This window comes from Mytilus galloprovincialis, chromosome 10, assembly GCF_965363235.1.
Source record: "Mytilus galloprovincialis chromosome 10, xbMytGall1.hap1.1, whole genome shotgun sequence".
Classification (NCBI taxonomy): domain Eukaryota; kingdom Metazoa; phylum Mollusca; class Bivalvia; order Mytilida; family Mytilidae; genus Mytilus; species Mytilus galloprovincialis.
In genome coordinates this window covers 8454568-8473591 of record NC_134847.1, presented here as the reverse complement: position 1 = coordinate 8473591, position 19024 = coordinate 8454568, and the positions used below count along the sequence as shown (strand labels likewise).

Sequence of the window (19024 nt, the reverse complement as noted above, 5' to 3'; positions counted from 1 at the left end):
ATCAATTCTAATTCATACCTCTTCCTATTTAATTATTCAACATTTTCTATATTAAAAAACATAAGTGTTTCAAATTCATACTGCTGCGCAAACCGCGACGAATTGAGTTTAAAATCAACCGATTGCCCAAATAATATTTCTTCATTGAATATAAACATAAAAACTTTTTATTTTAAAATGGTTTACAAGTGATTGTATATAAATATTTATGCAATTATAGACTAGTGCCGTGGTGCAAAATTTCTCAACTTGACGTTACAGATAATTTTCATACCCTGAAAAATTACGGATGTCGGGATTAACACTTGAAAACATAATCTAAATATGTTTAATTAAATTGTTGATGTTACTTTTTTTTAATATTGTAAATAATATGCATTATCATTTAACTTTTCATGTTTTGTATATAAATTCCATTTAAGTTATTGTAAACTTGAGACAAGGAAAAACTATAACAGTACTATTTATGTCTTTTGTCGTTTTCTGTTTATTGTCATAGCATTGTCCGTATGAATGTCTTTTGTCGTTTTCTGTTTATTGTCATAGCATTCATTGTCCGTTCATTTTTGCCAGACTTGTGCGTTTGATTTTCCATATTTGTTTTTATTGTGTCTATAATCCAAAAGCCATTTATAACTTTCTTACATACCAGATTTAGAAGCATTCGTTAAAAAATAAAGGTTTAATATTATTGCAAAAGTCTGTGAATTATTGAAAATAGGACGTTCCGGAAAACACAAGTCGCTATATTAAATGCTTGTAAATCTCTGTTACATGTGGTGCGCTTCTATTTAAATACCTTTCTGTTAAATAAGAAATTTAATAACAGTTATTGAAATCCGGCTGAAAAAAAGGGAAAACGAATAGTGACTATGTAACTTATTTTTCAAATATCGAATACACAAATAAATCTCTAACCATCCACGCTTGCAATTTGTTTTTACTGACAGGTGTCTGCTGGCACTCGATTGGATATCAGTTTTATGTAGGCGTAACAATTCATCCCATTTATCCAATCAGCTGTCTTGTGTGCGATCCCATACGGTTCACATAGTCTAGTTTTTTATAATGATAGCGATAAAAATTATTCGTGCAGAATATACATACACTATAAAACAAAAATATCCTGTCCAAAAATGACTTACGAGACACCATATTAACCAAATAACTATGTAAAAACTAAGACAGCATACATATAAAATATTATCATTCATAACAATTACTATTTAAAAGGGAAATATTATACCATTAGTATCATGGTCCCAGCATTTTAACAATTTATCAGGACGTTGTTGCAATGGTGTGACAGGGACTTTACGGTGCGTCTAACAATAACCTAGACCGCCTCGGTGCACTATAAGCTCTCGAAACTGCACTAAGATCAAGATGGAACACTATAGCGAACTTTCTATACTATTGAAATGTCCATGTGTGGAAAAGAGATCTTACTATACACTGTACGGACATTTAGACTTATTCACTAGCTGTGATATACAGTAAAAGATTTAGCAAGGATAGCAAGATACAAAAATTACGATATTAATAACGCTAAAAATTTAAAGGAAAGTGTACGCTATGTCGCCCGGAATCCGACACTGACCTAGCAAATTACGACATAATTAAACCATTAGCAACTTTGTAAAAAAATATATAGAAACAATGTCTTTTTTTTTCCTTAAACTGGGAATATTATGATAATCAGATAAAGGTAATTTCTGTCAAAAAACGTATGTTACGAAATAATTGAAATCGGATTTAGATTAGATTTGTGATCGTTGGAATTTAAATAATCTATCTCTTTATAACTACCTTTTTTAATCATACGGAACACATACTATAGGAGATGTGGGATATATTTCAATTTGACAGCAACCAAACGACAAAAAATCATAAATGAATCAAGAGCGCATGTTTAGTCTTCAACAAGAAACAGGTGTTTAAACAAAAGGTCAAGGTCTGAATCGTCATAAGTTTGTATAAAATTTGTAAATAAAATAAATAAAAAACAATTATATGAATGAGTCTTAACAACTAAATATTCATTATTTACACAAGTTCGAATGATCTAAATAATCTACATTTTTTATCGTTAGAGACACGTTTGTAAAGCTCATTTTCTGTTCTCTTAAAAAATTTGACTTCTCTTTTTTCATTTATTACCTACAAAAATTGCTCAACCTTTCATTCTGACAGCGTGAAAGACCAAAACCAAGGTAACACACTATTATAAGTCATGGTATTCGAAAGCAGGAGATAAGTACTCTATCAGACAAAACTGCAATCACGTTTACCAAATACTTAACCAACGCACCACAAACTAATGCCTGCACCAAGTTAACGTATAATTGTGATATGAAGAGATGGCAGATACCCACAGCCAACTTGGAACCACCACCAGACAGAAGGACAAGTAAGCATTTAGAGGGCTGGCACCCCATATGGAATTTACTGACCCCATATATACCGTATTAGGTCACTAGTACACTATGTAACTAATAATATTCAGTATGTTGATGAAGCATATATCCTCTAACTTGGAAACTAAATGAACAGTGAACATTCATATGTGTATATCAGTGCCTTGTACTTGTATGATATTTGTCTTTATTTATTCATTAAAATATGAATCTCTAATAAGACCTTATTTACAAAATATAACACATGAGTAGAAAATAAACTTTCAGAAAAAGAAGAGTAACTATAAAAAGTGCGACCCCAAAAAATATCTTTCCTTTAAAAAGTATTTCATGGTAGAATTTGACATCAAAATGGGTCAAAATAACAAATATCAACTAATTGCAATACTAACAAAACTTAACTTAATTACATTGTTTACAGAAGCTCCCATTTCGCCTTAGTTAATTCTTGCACCTGAAAATTTGTACTAAGGCAAACTGGGATTAATTATATATATATATTTTGACAGCTAAGGCGAAATGAGAATAAGCCGTTCACACAGTGTTTTCACAAACCGGTAATTTCTTCGCCCAGGGATATGAATTTGACATTAAAAGTCCCTCAATAGCTTATAGCTTTACAATACCCGGCCGTGTCATTTCCGTATATTGTAGATGGAACGTGTAATATACACAATGAATTTCATACAGCAGACATACCAATACAGGTGAATTTTACCTTTTTGGAGGACTCCGAAGAGGTGGTGCATTGCATGTGCGCTAAGTTTGAAAAAAAATCGAATCTTTTATTTGGGGTACGTCTGAATACCGCTAATGACCTCCTGAGTGCACTTAGGACATACAATGTGCACTCAGGATCCTTCATATTCATCGTATTTGCACACAGGATGGATGCATATATTCGTTACACGCTGCTTATCTAAGAGTTAAATTTTGGTAGAATTTGAAATCGAACTTAGATAGATTTGTTAATTCTTATGAAAAAATGACACCAATTACTGAGCCGTTTATTATCCAACCAAGCAGGAAAGTGTCTGAATCAACATAATTGATCGGATTATCTTATTTTTGTTTATGAATTGTGTTGTTAGTACACAATTATCCCCCTTCAATTTTCGTTGTCAATTTTCGTTCACAAATATAGTTCCCTTTAATTTCAGTATATTTTTTCTTAATTTTTTTTTTTTTTTTTGCCTTTACTTGGATTTTTTCCCATTTTTTTTGCTATAATGTGAATGTAAGGTCATCTAAGAGAATTTCTGTAAAATTTCTTTTTGATATTTTAAGCAGAAATGAGTGATTTGGTTAGGTAAACATAGATGGGATTTCCCCTTTTCGGAAGCTCTCTGGCTTAACCCATATTGGTGTCCTTGTGTTTAGAATTAGAATTTAGAATATTTAGAATTTAACCTTAATAAGACAGATCAGTATCTAAAAAAGAATACTTTAAGGAACGAATGAACTTTATTACCTTAGAACTACATTTCATAGTAACAGAGAAAATATATATTTACAATAATTAATACCATGCACATTGGTTGAAAAAAAAACTTGATTTAACTTGCATGTAGCTTGCAGGACCGATTTACCTGTAACATTTGTAGAAATTTAGATTATTTTTATGTAAGATGACCGATAGTGCTGTCTCAATTCAGAGTTTGAACTTTAAAAAACATGATTAAGTGTGTATTAATATAGTACAGTATAGTATAGAATGTGAAAGCGATTCCTTTGATATAAAATTTGCAGCAATATTCCAGTATAAAATGTTTGTCTATCTGTAGCTACATCCAACACTTAATATGTCATGATATAATGATATTCGTCACAGGTCTCTTGAGCCGCAGAAATGACAAAGTCTGTCTTGAAAGGGGTTAGTTACTATAACTTTATCTCTTTTCATGCTTTTGTAGAGTTGTCTCATTGGCAATCAATACCACATCTCGATCTTTTTTTATTTTTTTTATATATATAAATTTAGACTACAATGACCCCCCCCCCCCCCACCATTTTTCTTGAAACTCCTCGTAGATTTATAATAGATAGCTTACATATAACATATGTTTTGATAGCTAATAATAAAGATCTTATTTTAGTTTAAAAACTTTACGAATGCTCAGCAAAGACTAAGCGTGTTGCATTCGAAGTGATCAGACTACCGTTAGGCCATTTCAACTCAAAATATATAAAATATCGTTGCATCGGTAAAACTGAGAATCATTTTTGACAAAACTATTAGAATTTAAGACTGCTCTGCTTTTACAATAACTGTTTACTTGTTATCATTTCAATGAATATCGAGTAATATTTGTCGATGGACGGTTGTTGAGTTAATGCACGGTATTGTGATTTTCTTCACAATTGAATTTATAGAACCTTTTGTTAAGATTCATTGTCATGTGTATCAAATTAAAATAGCTTTCTATTACCAGTTCTTTGGCGTTGCAACACCACTGCATGGTCATCCAATCAAAAAAGGAAAGTTATAATATTTATTTAATTCGTAAGCAATACAACTTACAGAAAATAATAATTACAAATATTCAATTACATCAGTGAAATATATTTACATTTAAACAATTAGTCAAATAATCATATAAGTAAGTATACCATTATAACAGTACAGCAGAATATGATCAAATGGATTTTTAGCATTAATGAATGCATTTAATTTCGTGCCTTCTCAGTCAGAAATAAAAACTTCCCTTTAATTGGTAAGTTCCTTTACATTATGAACAGATACTGGTGAGAACCCAACCACTTTAAAAGGGGGGTCCCAACCGAGCACAAAAAGAGGGGCGAGTTCCAACTGTATATATATATGCCCCCATTCAAATGCATTGATCGTCTAAAAAGTTTAAGATTCGACGGTTTTCTCCAACAATATGGTTTGATATATTTCTTTCGAAGTTCATTATACTTTTCACATTCTAAAATAAAATGATATTCATCTTCAATTACTTGTTTATCACACCATATTACAAAATCACGGATATCTCTCAATATTATGAAATCGACAAGTTTCTATATTCAAACAGTGAACAGACTGATTTATGCGGTATTTACAAATAAATGGTTTTATAAATATAATTTACAGCATGATCTAAATAAAATTGTTGGGGTCAAATACATCTATGCAACATACATTTAGGCGAGTCTTCAAAAAATTAGTTTAATCTATCTTTGAATTCAATTAAAAACAAGTTAACATTCTTTTAAACCCTAATGTAACCGTATTTTAAAGAGTTGTCATCCGTATCAATAAATTGTTTATCAAAATTGAAGTGCATGAGTATTATTAACGTCTGGGATGAGTGTGAGAATTCTCTGTTGATGGGAATAAACAAAATTTAGCTGAATTTGTATTATTTAAATTAATGAAAAGGAAAGCTAGTGTGTGTTTAAAATGATATTGGTGGAATGGATTTATAGCATGAAAAATGTGTGTAACCGATTTTAGGTTGACTTGGACTGCGAATTTGAAAATAATATATTTGTAAAATCACATTCTATAAGATGACATATTTTGTAAGTACGTTAACCTTTTATTCTAATTAAAGTATCTTTGAAATGCATTTTATAGCTGACTATGCGGTATGTGCTTTGCTCATTGTTGACGGCCGTACGGTGACATATAGTTGTTAATGTCTGTGTAATTTTGGTCTCTTGTGGACAGTTGTCTCATTCGCAATCATACCACATCTTCTCTTGTATATTTATATAGCGATTACTTACAACTGTCATGTGTACATGTTCCAGGCTCGTGCCGCTAAAAGAGGTCCCTTTTCAAGTTTGAAAATAGGTGAATAGGTCGGGAAAACTATCAGAAATATATATGATAAAAAAAATCAGTAAAGTTCCCACTACTTTTTTAGTAAACTTTCTTGCTTTTCCCGAGTGTGTTTTTGTGATTTATGCAATTTTATTCATGAACTAACTAGCATAGAGAATAACATGTACTTTAAATGTATAAAATACATTTTTTCTACAATGATATATAATGAGGAATGGAAATTAAAAGCCTAATTCAAAAACATAAGAAGGATTTTTTTATTTGTATCTTTAAATATCCTCGAAAATCACTGCGTTTGAAAGCTTCTTTTAATATAATTTACACGTATATCGAAATGTGTTCATACCAATTGTCCCGCTTAATACCGAACCCGCGTAACCTTAAAAATTAAAACTTTACACAATCAAAACATTACAATTTTGTTTATTACAGATATTTTATCATATAAACGGTTGAATGCACAATATCCCCACCAAGAGAACCGTCTACTGTTAGAGGTGGGACGACAGCCTTGATGTCGTGTGCAAAAATAATAATCACTTGGTACGGTTTCAGCTTGCGTATTGTAATTGTAAACAGTATAGATCGATTCGTGTTTTAAAATCAAACAAACGCTACTGCTTGCACTGAAGATCAAAAAATTACTTTTATATATATATATATATATATATATACAAAAAAAGTTTCTTTTCAAGCGGTGTACAGAATTATATATTAAAAATTAAATACACAAAAAGAGTTTTAAATGCTGCTTTTAAAACTCTTTTTGTGTATTTAATTTTTAATATATATATATATATATATATATATATATATATATATATATATATATATATATATATATATATATATATAAACCAATGTATTTGTTACATGTTATTGGTAATAAATTGTATATTTTGAAGATCATATTCCGTAATGTTATGCTCTGAATTCTTTTCGATGTCTATAAAGCAAATAAAATCTAATTTCAATAATATATTGGCAAAAAAAGATAAAGGATTTAAATGAAAGTAATAAAATTCTCCTATACAAAAATATTAAGATTAACTTGAAACAATAATTACCTAAAACATATCCATTCTGCCTCCAGAAAACTATTAACAAAATTCATCATTAGCGAACACACTCTTTTAATAGAAAAGGTCAGACATCTTAAGATTCCTAGATATCAGAGATATTGCAAATTCTGTAATGAGATTGAGGACGAAAAACACTTCTTTCTGAAATGCTCTAAATATAACTTTTATAAAAAAAAATTTTTTGACTCAACGAAAATCAATTCGGAGAGGAAAAGCACTGTTAAAGATGACATGCTTAAACTTACAATATCTATACTAAACCCCACATCTCACAGTCAAATTAAAAATACAGCTTCCTTAATAAGAGTCATTAGAACTGAGGACGGGAGACCCAAAACAATAATTTGAACTGCTACATCTGTATTTTAATATTGTACTGTAAATTTTTGTATACATGTTATGTTTGTCAGAGGTTAGTTTTTTTTATTGATATAACAATAAAAGTATTTGATTATAAAAATACAAGGCAAACGTTTTGTTAATAGTTCGTTAGAAATCATTGAAATATATAACAATTTTCAAAGAATATTGTTCATACACACAAAAGTCATTATAATAAAATTGAGAATGGGAATGGGGAATGTGTCAAAGAGACAACAACCCGATCATAGAGAAGACAACAGCAGAAGGTCACCAAAAGGTCTTCAATGCACCGAAAAATAATGTCTGCATCCGTTGCTGCATATATATTCTTACGACGCTAAAAACGACGATTTTCCAGTAAAAATTTCAAATATATTTGTCAAATATGTGAGAAAATACTTTATTTGGATAATTTTGATTTAACTCCAGATAAAATAAACACTTGATCATGATCAAGCATCTGAACAATCTTCTTTGAAAATAAGTTTTATTTATGCATAGGTCGACTTCGTTCTCTACTTCTAATTTTTGAGTGAAGAATGAGTACAATACAACTGATTTTGTGTCAAATACAGTTGAACAAATTGAAGTTTTTAACGACCTTGACTGGCTATACAGATACAGCCCTTGTACGGTCGGCCCTGGCTTGCGCCTTATTGGGCATTAAATAATTTATTTTTTACCATGTGGTAATTAACATAATTTGGAATGAAAAAAAAAATAATAAAAGTTTACTGAAAGAGCAAAAATTTTAATAAATAAATGAATAAAAAATGGATAAATAAGTAAATAAGTAAATAAATTAAAATTTAAATACAGTTGGGTACGAAATAATAGCTTAAACCCTTTCAAACTATTCTAGTAATCTCTCCATACCGTATGCGTAGGTTATGATTAGCACTCGGGGAAAAACAGTCAAATGTAGGGATAATTATGACAAGTACGTGTATTCCCGACAAACACTGACAATTACCAAATTCGTTTATTACGTTAACATGAATGCATTTTGTATAACCATTAAATCTGCATATATATATATATATATATAACTGTATACATCACCCATGCAGGAACATAAATATAAATAGTTAGATATACTGCTACCAGATTTACCTTTTATATTTATTCACACGTGTGTGGTGAGGTTGATTTATTTTGAATTACTAAATACTAGATAAAAAAAAATAACGAATACATGATACATAATTGTAGATAATCCAAACGGGCTGTATGACATTATAAGTAATAACACGGGCAATGCTTGTGAGAATTGTGTGATAGTGGTTAGTTCGTATAATAAGTCAACGTTCGGTATAGTCAGGGACTGTTTTACACCAGGAACGGTGAAATCGAAGACATCCAAAACCTTTGATTTTAAAAACATGGAACTATTTTATTGCCAATTAGCCAATTATTGTACAACTTAATAATATCTTTGACTCATTGGCATTCATACCATAATGCACATCTTCTTCAGTGACAGATCCAGAAATTTTCATAAGTGGGGGCCGACGGACTGACCTAAGAGGGGGTTCGCTCCAGTCACGCTTCAGTGATTCCCTATTTAAACAACCAAATTTTTTCCCAAAAAGGGAGGCCCGGACCCCCTGCCCCCCTAAATCCACCTAGGTTCTTATATCTATCTTTACGATTACGTCGCTTCTATATATCATTTTCCATATTTAGCAAACGACAGTGTGAATATTTTGTGTATAAGTCACAAATGATTCGATGACATACTTATCAGCCTTCGGTAGTTGTTAGTGTATAACATGTATAATGCAGGCTTTAATCTTTCAAATATCTTCCTTTATATGTCATGCATCAAATAATAAGTAGTATTATACATGTGAAAATTAAGGTGATAAAATCTAAGGTATAAAGTAGTGATTAAGACCAACGAGTCCGTTGTGTATATACCGCAACGGATTTCTTAGTGCACTAAGAAGAAAGTTTTAGCTCCAATGACTTTCACTAAAACGACGTTTTAAGTCCCCAGAGAAAATGGATATAAGAGAATATAATTATTAGTATATTACTCATATCTATGGTATCAATAGATATAGTAATTGTGAAGTTAAATAACTTTTTAATCAGCGTGTGCCACTCGGCACGTGACCAAGACCTTAATGCAAATTCTCAATTATCACAATAAAAAGGGTGAAACAGCTTGTATGATTGGAACTTTCAAACTAAATGGTAGACCCAACCCCCAACATAGCAGGGTTCAAATTTTTAGTTGGAGCCGTTAGACTGCTCTATAACTTGATATAATTTGTCTCAAAAGTTGAATTACACTGCACTGTGAGTATTTGTTAGATAATCACGCGCGATTTTATTATTTAACGGAAATGCTTTACGAAATAACTAAGATCAGTGTATTTGTACTCGTAACAAAAAGGAGAAAAGATCGGGCTGCCTCTCTTCAATTTTGTCCAGTTACCAAAGTAAAATCAAAATTAAATTGTATATGTCATTCCAACACTTACACTTGTTCTTTTATTTGTGTGGCAATTTTAATGACCATTTTAATTCAAAGCTTGGATTTGCATCCTTCATTCTCCAGTACGTTTGAATTTCTACATACATCACAGTCAGTAATTAAAGTTGTGTGTTAAACGTCAATACGAAAGCAAACAATCCATAGTAAAAAAGATATTTAGAGGGCACATATGTATCTTTCGTCTGACAGCACGTATACACCACAGTTATCGTTTTGTTAAAAAAATCGAAAAAAACAAATTATTTTTTTAAGACAAAACAGAGAAAAGAACTGATAAGTGCGGATAATCCATGCGCCTTGCCTCCTTTATGTTTCGATATCTTAAAAATTAATTATTCTTTTATCTATTATAACACGTGAAAACTACACCGGTGAGTTCCATACATGTCATAAACTTACAGCTGGTCCTGAACATGCATGAAGTATTTGCCACTGGACTTTAAACAACAATCAATCACACTACAACTTATAGTATATATAGTTGTGAAATACAAAATGTATATTATAATGATACATTTAGATAAATAAATAGAATACAAATACACACTACTTTATATAACTGACACAATTTAAAGGAATACTCTCTAAACTATATAAGTAGAGAAGCGAAACGTTTCTTTAGAATACTAAACAAACTTCCTAACAGTACATGTTTATTTAAGGGTTTTCCATGCGGCGCTCAAATATTTTGCATGGTCTTTTGGTATAGTGTTTAGACATATATGATATGATAAGAACCTTTAACGTATAATAGATTCACATTCGTTATTTTGCTCAATATAAAAAAACATAAGCATTAATTTATATTAAAAACTGAAGGTCAGACATCACTAATACGTGTATACACAAATTCATTGATTCTTTATTAACGTTTGGACCTTTTTATCAAGCATGATGAAAAGAGTAATTGTAAAATATAATAGGCATGGACTTTCTTACGTTATGGATCATTGATTTTGTTACCTGTTGACCCGGTTGATTACTAGCACGTGCCATTGAACTCGACCATTTTAACTAAAACAGATTTTATTTTAAATTAACGCCATATATATATACAATGTATATACAAAGTACTATATACATATTATATGGATAAGAAAATAAATATTATACGGATATATTGTTTGAATGAACATTTTTATACGGTGATACTTTAACACCGTCCCGACAGAGACTGAATCAGTATATGATCAAGTTTCGGGATCCGGGAAGTCTTTTTTCGAATTTCCAGATGTCGGGAATATTTTTGTTCCAACTTTAATAGAGTAACTCGCACGAAAAAAAATAAACATACAAAAAAAGCAACAGCTTCAACGGTAAACTAGGACATATATCAACAGAAAACGAATTAAAAAAACTGTCTTGCATAAAACAAAAATATGCATGACTGTTAATTTGCCTCTGCTGCATTTCTGTGGATTGTCTCAATGGCAATCATACATCATCTCCTTAACTTTTTTAGGTTACGTTTAGGATTTTCCGTTACTAATCTTCAAATACAAAAAACATTTTCACCGGTGTTCACAACATTTCAAGGTTAAATTTATGGCATACATTCTGGTGTGTATACAATTAACATACGTCTTTGCATTTAATTATCAATATATATTTATATAAACTAACATTTATTAAAAAATAAACAACATATATAGACGAATGATTTATTAGTTCCTCAACAAAACAAGAAAAGAAATAAAGAATCAACACAAGATTTAATTTTTTTTTTAATTAATCAAAATATACTTCAAATTCTAATATTAAAATACATATATACATGTATTAATCTAAAATGCATTATCGAGTAGAAGGGGCGCAACTAGTGGTATCAAACCGGTATACTGAACGGATCTAAACAGGGTCTGAAAATTTTGAATGTTCTTTTGTATCCATGGTCTGTTTTGGTCTGACACGGTCTTGACGGGTCTAAACAACCCGCTAGACGATTCAGTCTTTTCCGTCTTGACATGCCTTAACGAACTGATTTACCAGATGAGGCTATCGATCTGAACGGCGATTTAACGATCTTAAATATCTTGACGATTTTTTCTAGCGGTAAATCCAGTCAATCAAGATGTGATCAGACCAAAATGACCGTTTCAGACTGAAATCGTGCTATTAGTGTATTGATCACTTTCTATAACTTTATAAAAATTCTTATAAAAAGAAATGTTTTACGCGCGTCTGGCGTACTAAATTATAATCCTGGTACCTTTGATAACTATTAACACCACTGGGTCGATGCCACTGCTGTTGGACGTTTCATTCCCGAGGGTATCACCGGCTCAGTAGTCAACATTTCGGTGTTGACATGAATATCAATAATGTGGTCATTTTTATAAATTTTCTGTTTACAAAACTTTGAATATTTCGAAAAACTAAGGATTTTCTTATCCCAGGCATAGATAAACTTAGCCGTATTTGGCACAACGTTTTGCAATTTTGGATCCTCAATGCTCTTCAACATTGTAATCGTTTGTCTTAATAAATATTTTGATATGAGCGTCACTGATGAGTCTTATGTAGACGAAACGCGCGTCTGGCATACTAAATTATAATCCTGGTGCCTTTGATAACTATTTACACCACTGGGTCGATGCCACTGCTGGTGGACGTTTCGTTCCCTAGGGTATCACAAGCCCAGTAGTCAATATTTCGGTGTTGACATGAATATCAATAATGTGGTCATTTTTATAAATTTCCTGTTTACAAAACTTTGAATATTTCGAAAAACTAAGGAATTTTTTTATCCCAGGCATAGATAACCTTAGCCGTATTTGGCACAACGTTTTGGAATTTTGGATCCTCAATGCTCTTCAACTTTGTAATTGTTTAGCTTAATAAATATTTTGATATGAGAGTCACTGATGAGTATTATGAAGACGAAACGCGCGTCTGGCGTACTAAATTATAATCCTGGTACCTTTGATAACTAATTACCTTCTGAATCTGTCATAACAAATGTTTCATTTTTTTCTCCGTCACCATTTTCATTTACTGCAGCAATCCAGACATGATAATTGATATATGGAAAGAGACCATCAATAGTAGACACAATCATTGAGTTTGCATCTACATAATTAATATTCACCTTCTTTTGGAGTTCACATGTTTTATGTAGAATTGTTTGCTGAAAAACACATTACAGAAAATAGAAAAAGCAATTCAGTAATGTTTCACAGGAATATTGATATAACAATGCAAAATTATACTGTTGCTTAGAACATGGATAATACCTCATTAGTGTCTCTACACAAAGAGGAATTTTGACCAAAACTTGTTAATTACATTCAAATTAAAAAAAGATAAGGATGCCACAATATCTATCAGTATCCATTTAAGCTTCTCGCATCTTCCCATGACTTAGAATATCATACATATTGTCTTATGTTGTTTAAGCTGATCGAGTAGTTCCGAGGATGCAGTTTTTTTTAAAATATGAACCAATTTAGGAAGCCAAAATGCATTCCTTTGCATCTAAACAGAAACACCAAAAGCTGTTTAGAAATGTATGAACTTACTGTTTCTACACAATCTGTGCACTGATAAACTACTTCCACTTTACATACACCTTCTTCTCTTAAACTAACACGATATCCACGTAAAACACCTTTAACGTCACTTGGTATCATCCATGATAGTTTTATGCTTCTACTTTTAACTTCAACCAAAGTCACATTCTCTGGCAATTTTGCAACTTAAATAGAAAAAAATTTCTTATACAACAATGAATGAGTCAGAGATGTGCAATATGATATGTCAAAACCATTCATTAAATTATTTTTTTTTTATTCCTGAATGGTTGAAGAAATCGCATATTTCATTTTCTAAATCATATTTTGTTTTCAGAATCTAATACTTTCACTACAATTTTCTGCCTCTATTCGAACTGTTTAAGAAGAATTGAATAATACTATTGATATTTTTTCTTGTATTTTTTTATGTTTTTTTATGTGTTTTTCTTTAGGCAACATTTGTTTCCATTGTATATTATCTTGGAGGATAGAACAAATATTTTCAATTGAACGCTTGCAAATTGTTTCAGATCGTTTTTTTTTATCAGAATTTTTTTTTATAGCTGCGAGGGAATTGTTTTGCATACCCTTGTTCGCGTTTTATTATTTGAAGAGAAATAAAATCATTATTCAATCCGGATTTACTTTCGAATCATTCCAATTATCCTCCCTGTCAAGTTAGCTTTCAATTGTTTGTCTGATTTTAGAAATGTACAAAAGCAAATATGACATAGAATTAAACGACGCGTCGTATTCTAATTTTGAAAAAGTCTACAAGATCTTTAACCTTTTAGCCATTCAGTTTGGAAAGTTATTTTCGAAAAAGCATTTGTTAGAGTGCTCTATGTTAGCTTTTCCTCAAACAATTTTAAAACGAAAACATAAAATTAATAACAAACGATGAAAACTGATCACTAAGTAGATCAATATGAAATAGACAAAGGAGAAAGAATCAAAACGACAGGACCAAGTAGTGTGTGGGATAGAAATTGATGAGAAATGGTGGTTGGTGTGGCTTCAAATTAAAAAAAAACTTTATTTGACTATTTATAGCAATATCATTTTTTTTAGATTTTATTTCTTGAACTGAGCATTAAAAGGGAAAACGTTTTAGTTTTCATGTTTCGATTGTTTTACATTTGACCCTTTGTAGATTACTATGCGGTATGGGTTTTGCTTATTGTTGAAGTCCGTACGCATATCTTTCATCACTTTCAGATGACTCTAATTCACACATAGGCTTTTGAACAGATTTTCCGTTGAACACCTAAAGAGAGATACAAAATTATTGTTTATGAATTATAAAGTAACAAAACATTATCCACATCTATCAAAATATCAAACATTATTTTAAACAACTTTTACAACATGTCAGCAACGTTTACACTTAAAGTAGCTATTAATTGTCTGTTAGCACTTCATTTTCTGAAATGAGCTTTATGTTACCTCCAGCCCTTGTTGAACAGCAAACCAGTGGGTAAGATTTTGGACTTCTATTACTTTGAGGTGAAACAGCATCGTTGACAGTCTCCATCTGAAAACAGTACTGTCGTTCTGAAATAATAAAAAAAATTAGTTTAGATTGAAAAAAAAATATTTGAGTAAATTACTTTCAAAGAAAAAACAAATTTTTCAGTGTTATCTATATTATCTGTGGTGAAAAAAAAACCCACAATATCATGACGTACCGAATGGAGAATATGCAGACAAGAAAACAAAAATCCGATATACGATCCGTTAGATTTGTTATAAATTTTCTCGATAAATACACTAAATATTTTATAAGATAACTCTCAATGTACATGACAGGATTCTTTGCCATCGTTTATAGTTGACAATCATATATCCTCAATTTGATATTATCCCCAAGGGTGACTGGGGAATAGAAATATGGTCACTTGGTCTTCTCCCGACCGGCAGTAAAACGCTTGCTGAAGTGGGGCGTCCGTTTGGCTGTGCGGGATGCATCAAGTTCGCAGTCACGTCCGGTCAGAAGGGGGACGTTAAATCCGTTGCCTCGTGTAAAGAGAGTGCCGCGCTCTTTGCACGTTAAGAACCCTTGCAACAACTCTTTGAGGGGTCCGTAGGTGGCCTGTTGCAAGGCCAAATTGCTGTCCCTATCCAATATACCCTCATTTTCCGGTGGCAGTCCAAATTTCTCTGACCATCATCCCAGATGGCCTCTATTGTATCAACCTACCTATTGTATTTATTGTGAACTTGTTCTCGTCCTGAATATGCATGAAATATTTGCCACTGGACGTTAAGCAACCAACAATCAATCAATCAATCAATTTGATATTAAAAATTCTGATAAAGAATAAGGACTGAAAATATCATAAGCATAATGTATCAAATTCACGTACTAGTATCTTAATGCAGCAGCAAGAGACATTTTGTAACTTTGATGTAATTACATTCATTTTGAAATCACAAGTATTTTATGTATATTCAGAACAGAAAATACTATTTAAAAAAAAAAATCAAGGATTTTTTTATAAATGTAGTTGCATACTTTCACTATATATTTAAAAATAACTAACGTGGCAATAAATTTTCAATTCTTTGAACCTCTGTACTTGAATCTGTATGGATGGTTCTTGTAGCTGTTTGACTCATATATATAGTATAATGTGAAATATCTCCATTTGGTATTTGTGGTTCTTTCCATCTTAAATTCATGTAGTTGTCATATAGATCCTGGTTATTACAAGTATTAATGACTGGAGGATTTGGTTCTGAAATGAAATATTCATTCCTATGTGCAATTCTAAATACGCAGCCTTTTGCAATTATAATGATATGAACTTGATTTCCATTTAATCAAAGAATTTATAAGAGACATATATCATGTGGGCCTATCAATGCCAAAAGGTATAAAAAGTCCTTTTGATAAAATTTACAAAACACGTTGAAGAACGATTTTATCCGAATAATTTACTTTAATGTAAACATTCATCAAATTTGTCGATAAAAACGGAAAAGACGTAGTAATATCTGATTTATTATTATTGACCAGTATAAAATCATTTTTTCCCTGGAACAATTCTATGCTGACAGGAAACTTCCCATGTACGACACTATAGAGACAAATAGTCAATAATTTTCATGAGAAAGGAAGATAACATTTAAACATGAGGGAAAATACCGAAACAAATGTCATCTTGTGTTTTTGAAAATGAAATTCAAGTTAAGTTAAGTTATCTAATTCGAACCGATGCCCGTTGTGATTGCATTGATATTTGTATTGTAAACGAGAGCCTTATCCACAAATGGCAAGTTTAGATATTTAAACCGTACATTGAAAACGATTGAATATATGAAATAATTCAGCAAAATCTTGCTTAAACAAGAGTATAACTTACAGCTTTAGGATAATAGGAAAAGTAACTGTGTTTTATTGATCACAAGTCTGCTTCCAATAATTGTGCATAATTTTGTACCTTTTCGTATGGAATGTTGTGATCTTAATGGGAATGTAAAAAAACATTTTTATTTACTTTATAACACTACAAGAATGCATCGCATCTTTTGTCTAGTAAAATATACCACCACTTTATTTAAAGTACCAGGAAAACTGAAACCTTACAATTTGGAAATACAAACACTATTTTCTGTTGCATTCATCTATTCATATAAAAAAAATCCGATAAAATTGTTGAATATGAATGATATAAACCTCTTAATAGTTATCAAAGGTACCAGGATAATAATTAAGTACGCCAGACGCGCGTTTCGTCTACATAAGACTCATCAGTGACGCTCAAATCAAAATATTTATAAAACCAAACAGGTACAAAGTTGAAGAGCTTTGAGGATCCAAAATGCCTGGGATAAGAAAATCTTTAGTTTTTCGAAAAATTCAAAAAATTGTAAACAGGAAATTTATAAAAATGACCACATTATTAATATTCATGTCAACACCGAAGTGTTGACCACTAGGCTGGTGATACCCTCGGGGACGAAACGTCCACCAGCAGTGGCATCGACTAGACGTGCGTTTCGTCTACATAAGACTAATCAGTGACGCTCAAATCAAAATAATTATAAAACCAGACAAATACAAAGTTGAAGAGCATTGAGGATCCAAAATTCCAAAAAGTTGTGCCAAATACGGCTAAGGTAATCGATGCCTGGGATAAGAAAATCCTAAGTTTTTCGAAAAATTCAAAAAATTGAAAACAGGAAATTTATAAAAATGACCACATTATTGATATTCATGTCAACACCGAAGTGTTGACTACTGGGCAGGTGATACCCTCGGGGACGAAACGTCCAACTGCAGTGGGATCGACCCAGTGGTGTTAATAGTTACAAAAGGTACCAGGATTATGATTTAGTACGCCAGACGCGCGTTTTGTCTACATAAGACTCATCAGTGACGCTCAAATCAAAATATTTATAAAACCAAACTAGCCTTACATTGTAGCACTACCGTTTATTAGTTCTTTATCCTAACTAAATGTTTGTGTTGTGTATATTACAAAAAAGGGGGTTGTTACACCGAAATACCTTAACAATCCTACAATATCTGTTTACATAATGAGATAGGTATTTTGTATTCTAAAACTGGTATTTCTTACATATTTGTTAGAAATGTTGAAAATAAACATATATGATTAGTACATATATCCATCCCCTCTATTTTAATTTATTAGATACAGATACAGCTCTGAGGAATATGCAATAACCGAACATTGATAAATAAACCAACAATCAATTCAGTGCATTTTTCTAACAAGTAAAAACAAATGAAAACATATACGATTTGAAAACATGGTCAATTAAGTAAAATCTTGTGGTTTCGTATACATAAATAATAATTCAACATTTTCGATTTTATTTCATATTCTAGTATATATCATAACATGTATATATTTGGAAATGCGTCTGGTGTATAAACCCAGTGGCAGTTACGGGGAAGAGTTATGTGTTAAGATTTGTTTGTACGGGGAACATGATGTTGGAAACCCCGTTTTAATTACCTGTGCTATTTTTTGTATTTTTTTTTTTGCAGTGTCGAAAAAGATGATATTTTTATCAAGAAGTGATGGCGATTGTTTTCGAATAGATTCCTAAACATCACAGTGTATAAAAGACTAATGCGCCTCGTCTAGTGCAAGCAATAGAGATGCCTTACCTGTTACGCTAACAGAAAAGCCCCATTTTGAAAGCACGTTTAAATGTTGTTTGGAAGTTCTTGCTGCTATACATCTGACAGTCAGATGTCTTGGAATATTTCTAAAGAATCATATGCTGATCTGAGATTCCAATTTGAACCATAGAAATCAATATATAAAAATATGTAGGAGAAATAATCTATATGAATAAAATTATCCCACAATATGAACTGT

At 31.3% G+C, this 19024-nt stretch overlaps 1 protein-coding gene across 1 annotated transcript in view; it reads right to left on the bottom strand.

The window, feature by feature from the left end:
• LOC143048855 (uncharacterized) overlaps window positions 1-19024 on the bottom strand; it is a 43054-nt gene that overhangs the window by 10035 nt on the left and 13995 nt on the right. Inside the window, exons 7-10 of the mRNA XM_076222724.1 lie at window positions 16214-16408; window positions 15117-15224; window positions 13677-13852; window positions 13096-13285 (exon numbers count right to left, since the gene is read on the bottom strand). Coding sequence (XP_076078839.1) covers window positions 13096-13285; window positions 13677-13852; window positions 15117-15224; window positions 16214-16408 — 669 coding nt within the window. The remainder of the gene's footprint in view (window positions 1-13095; window positions 13286-13676; window positions 13853-15116; window positions 15225-16213; window positions 16409-19024) is intronic.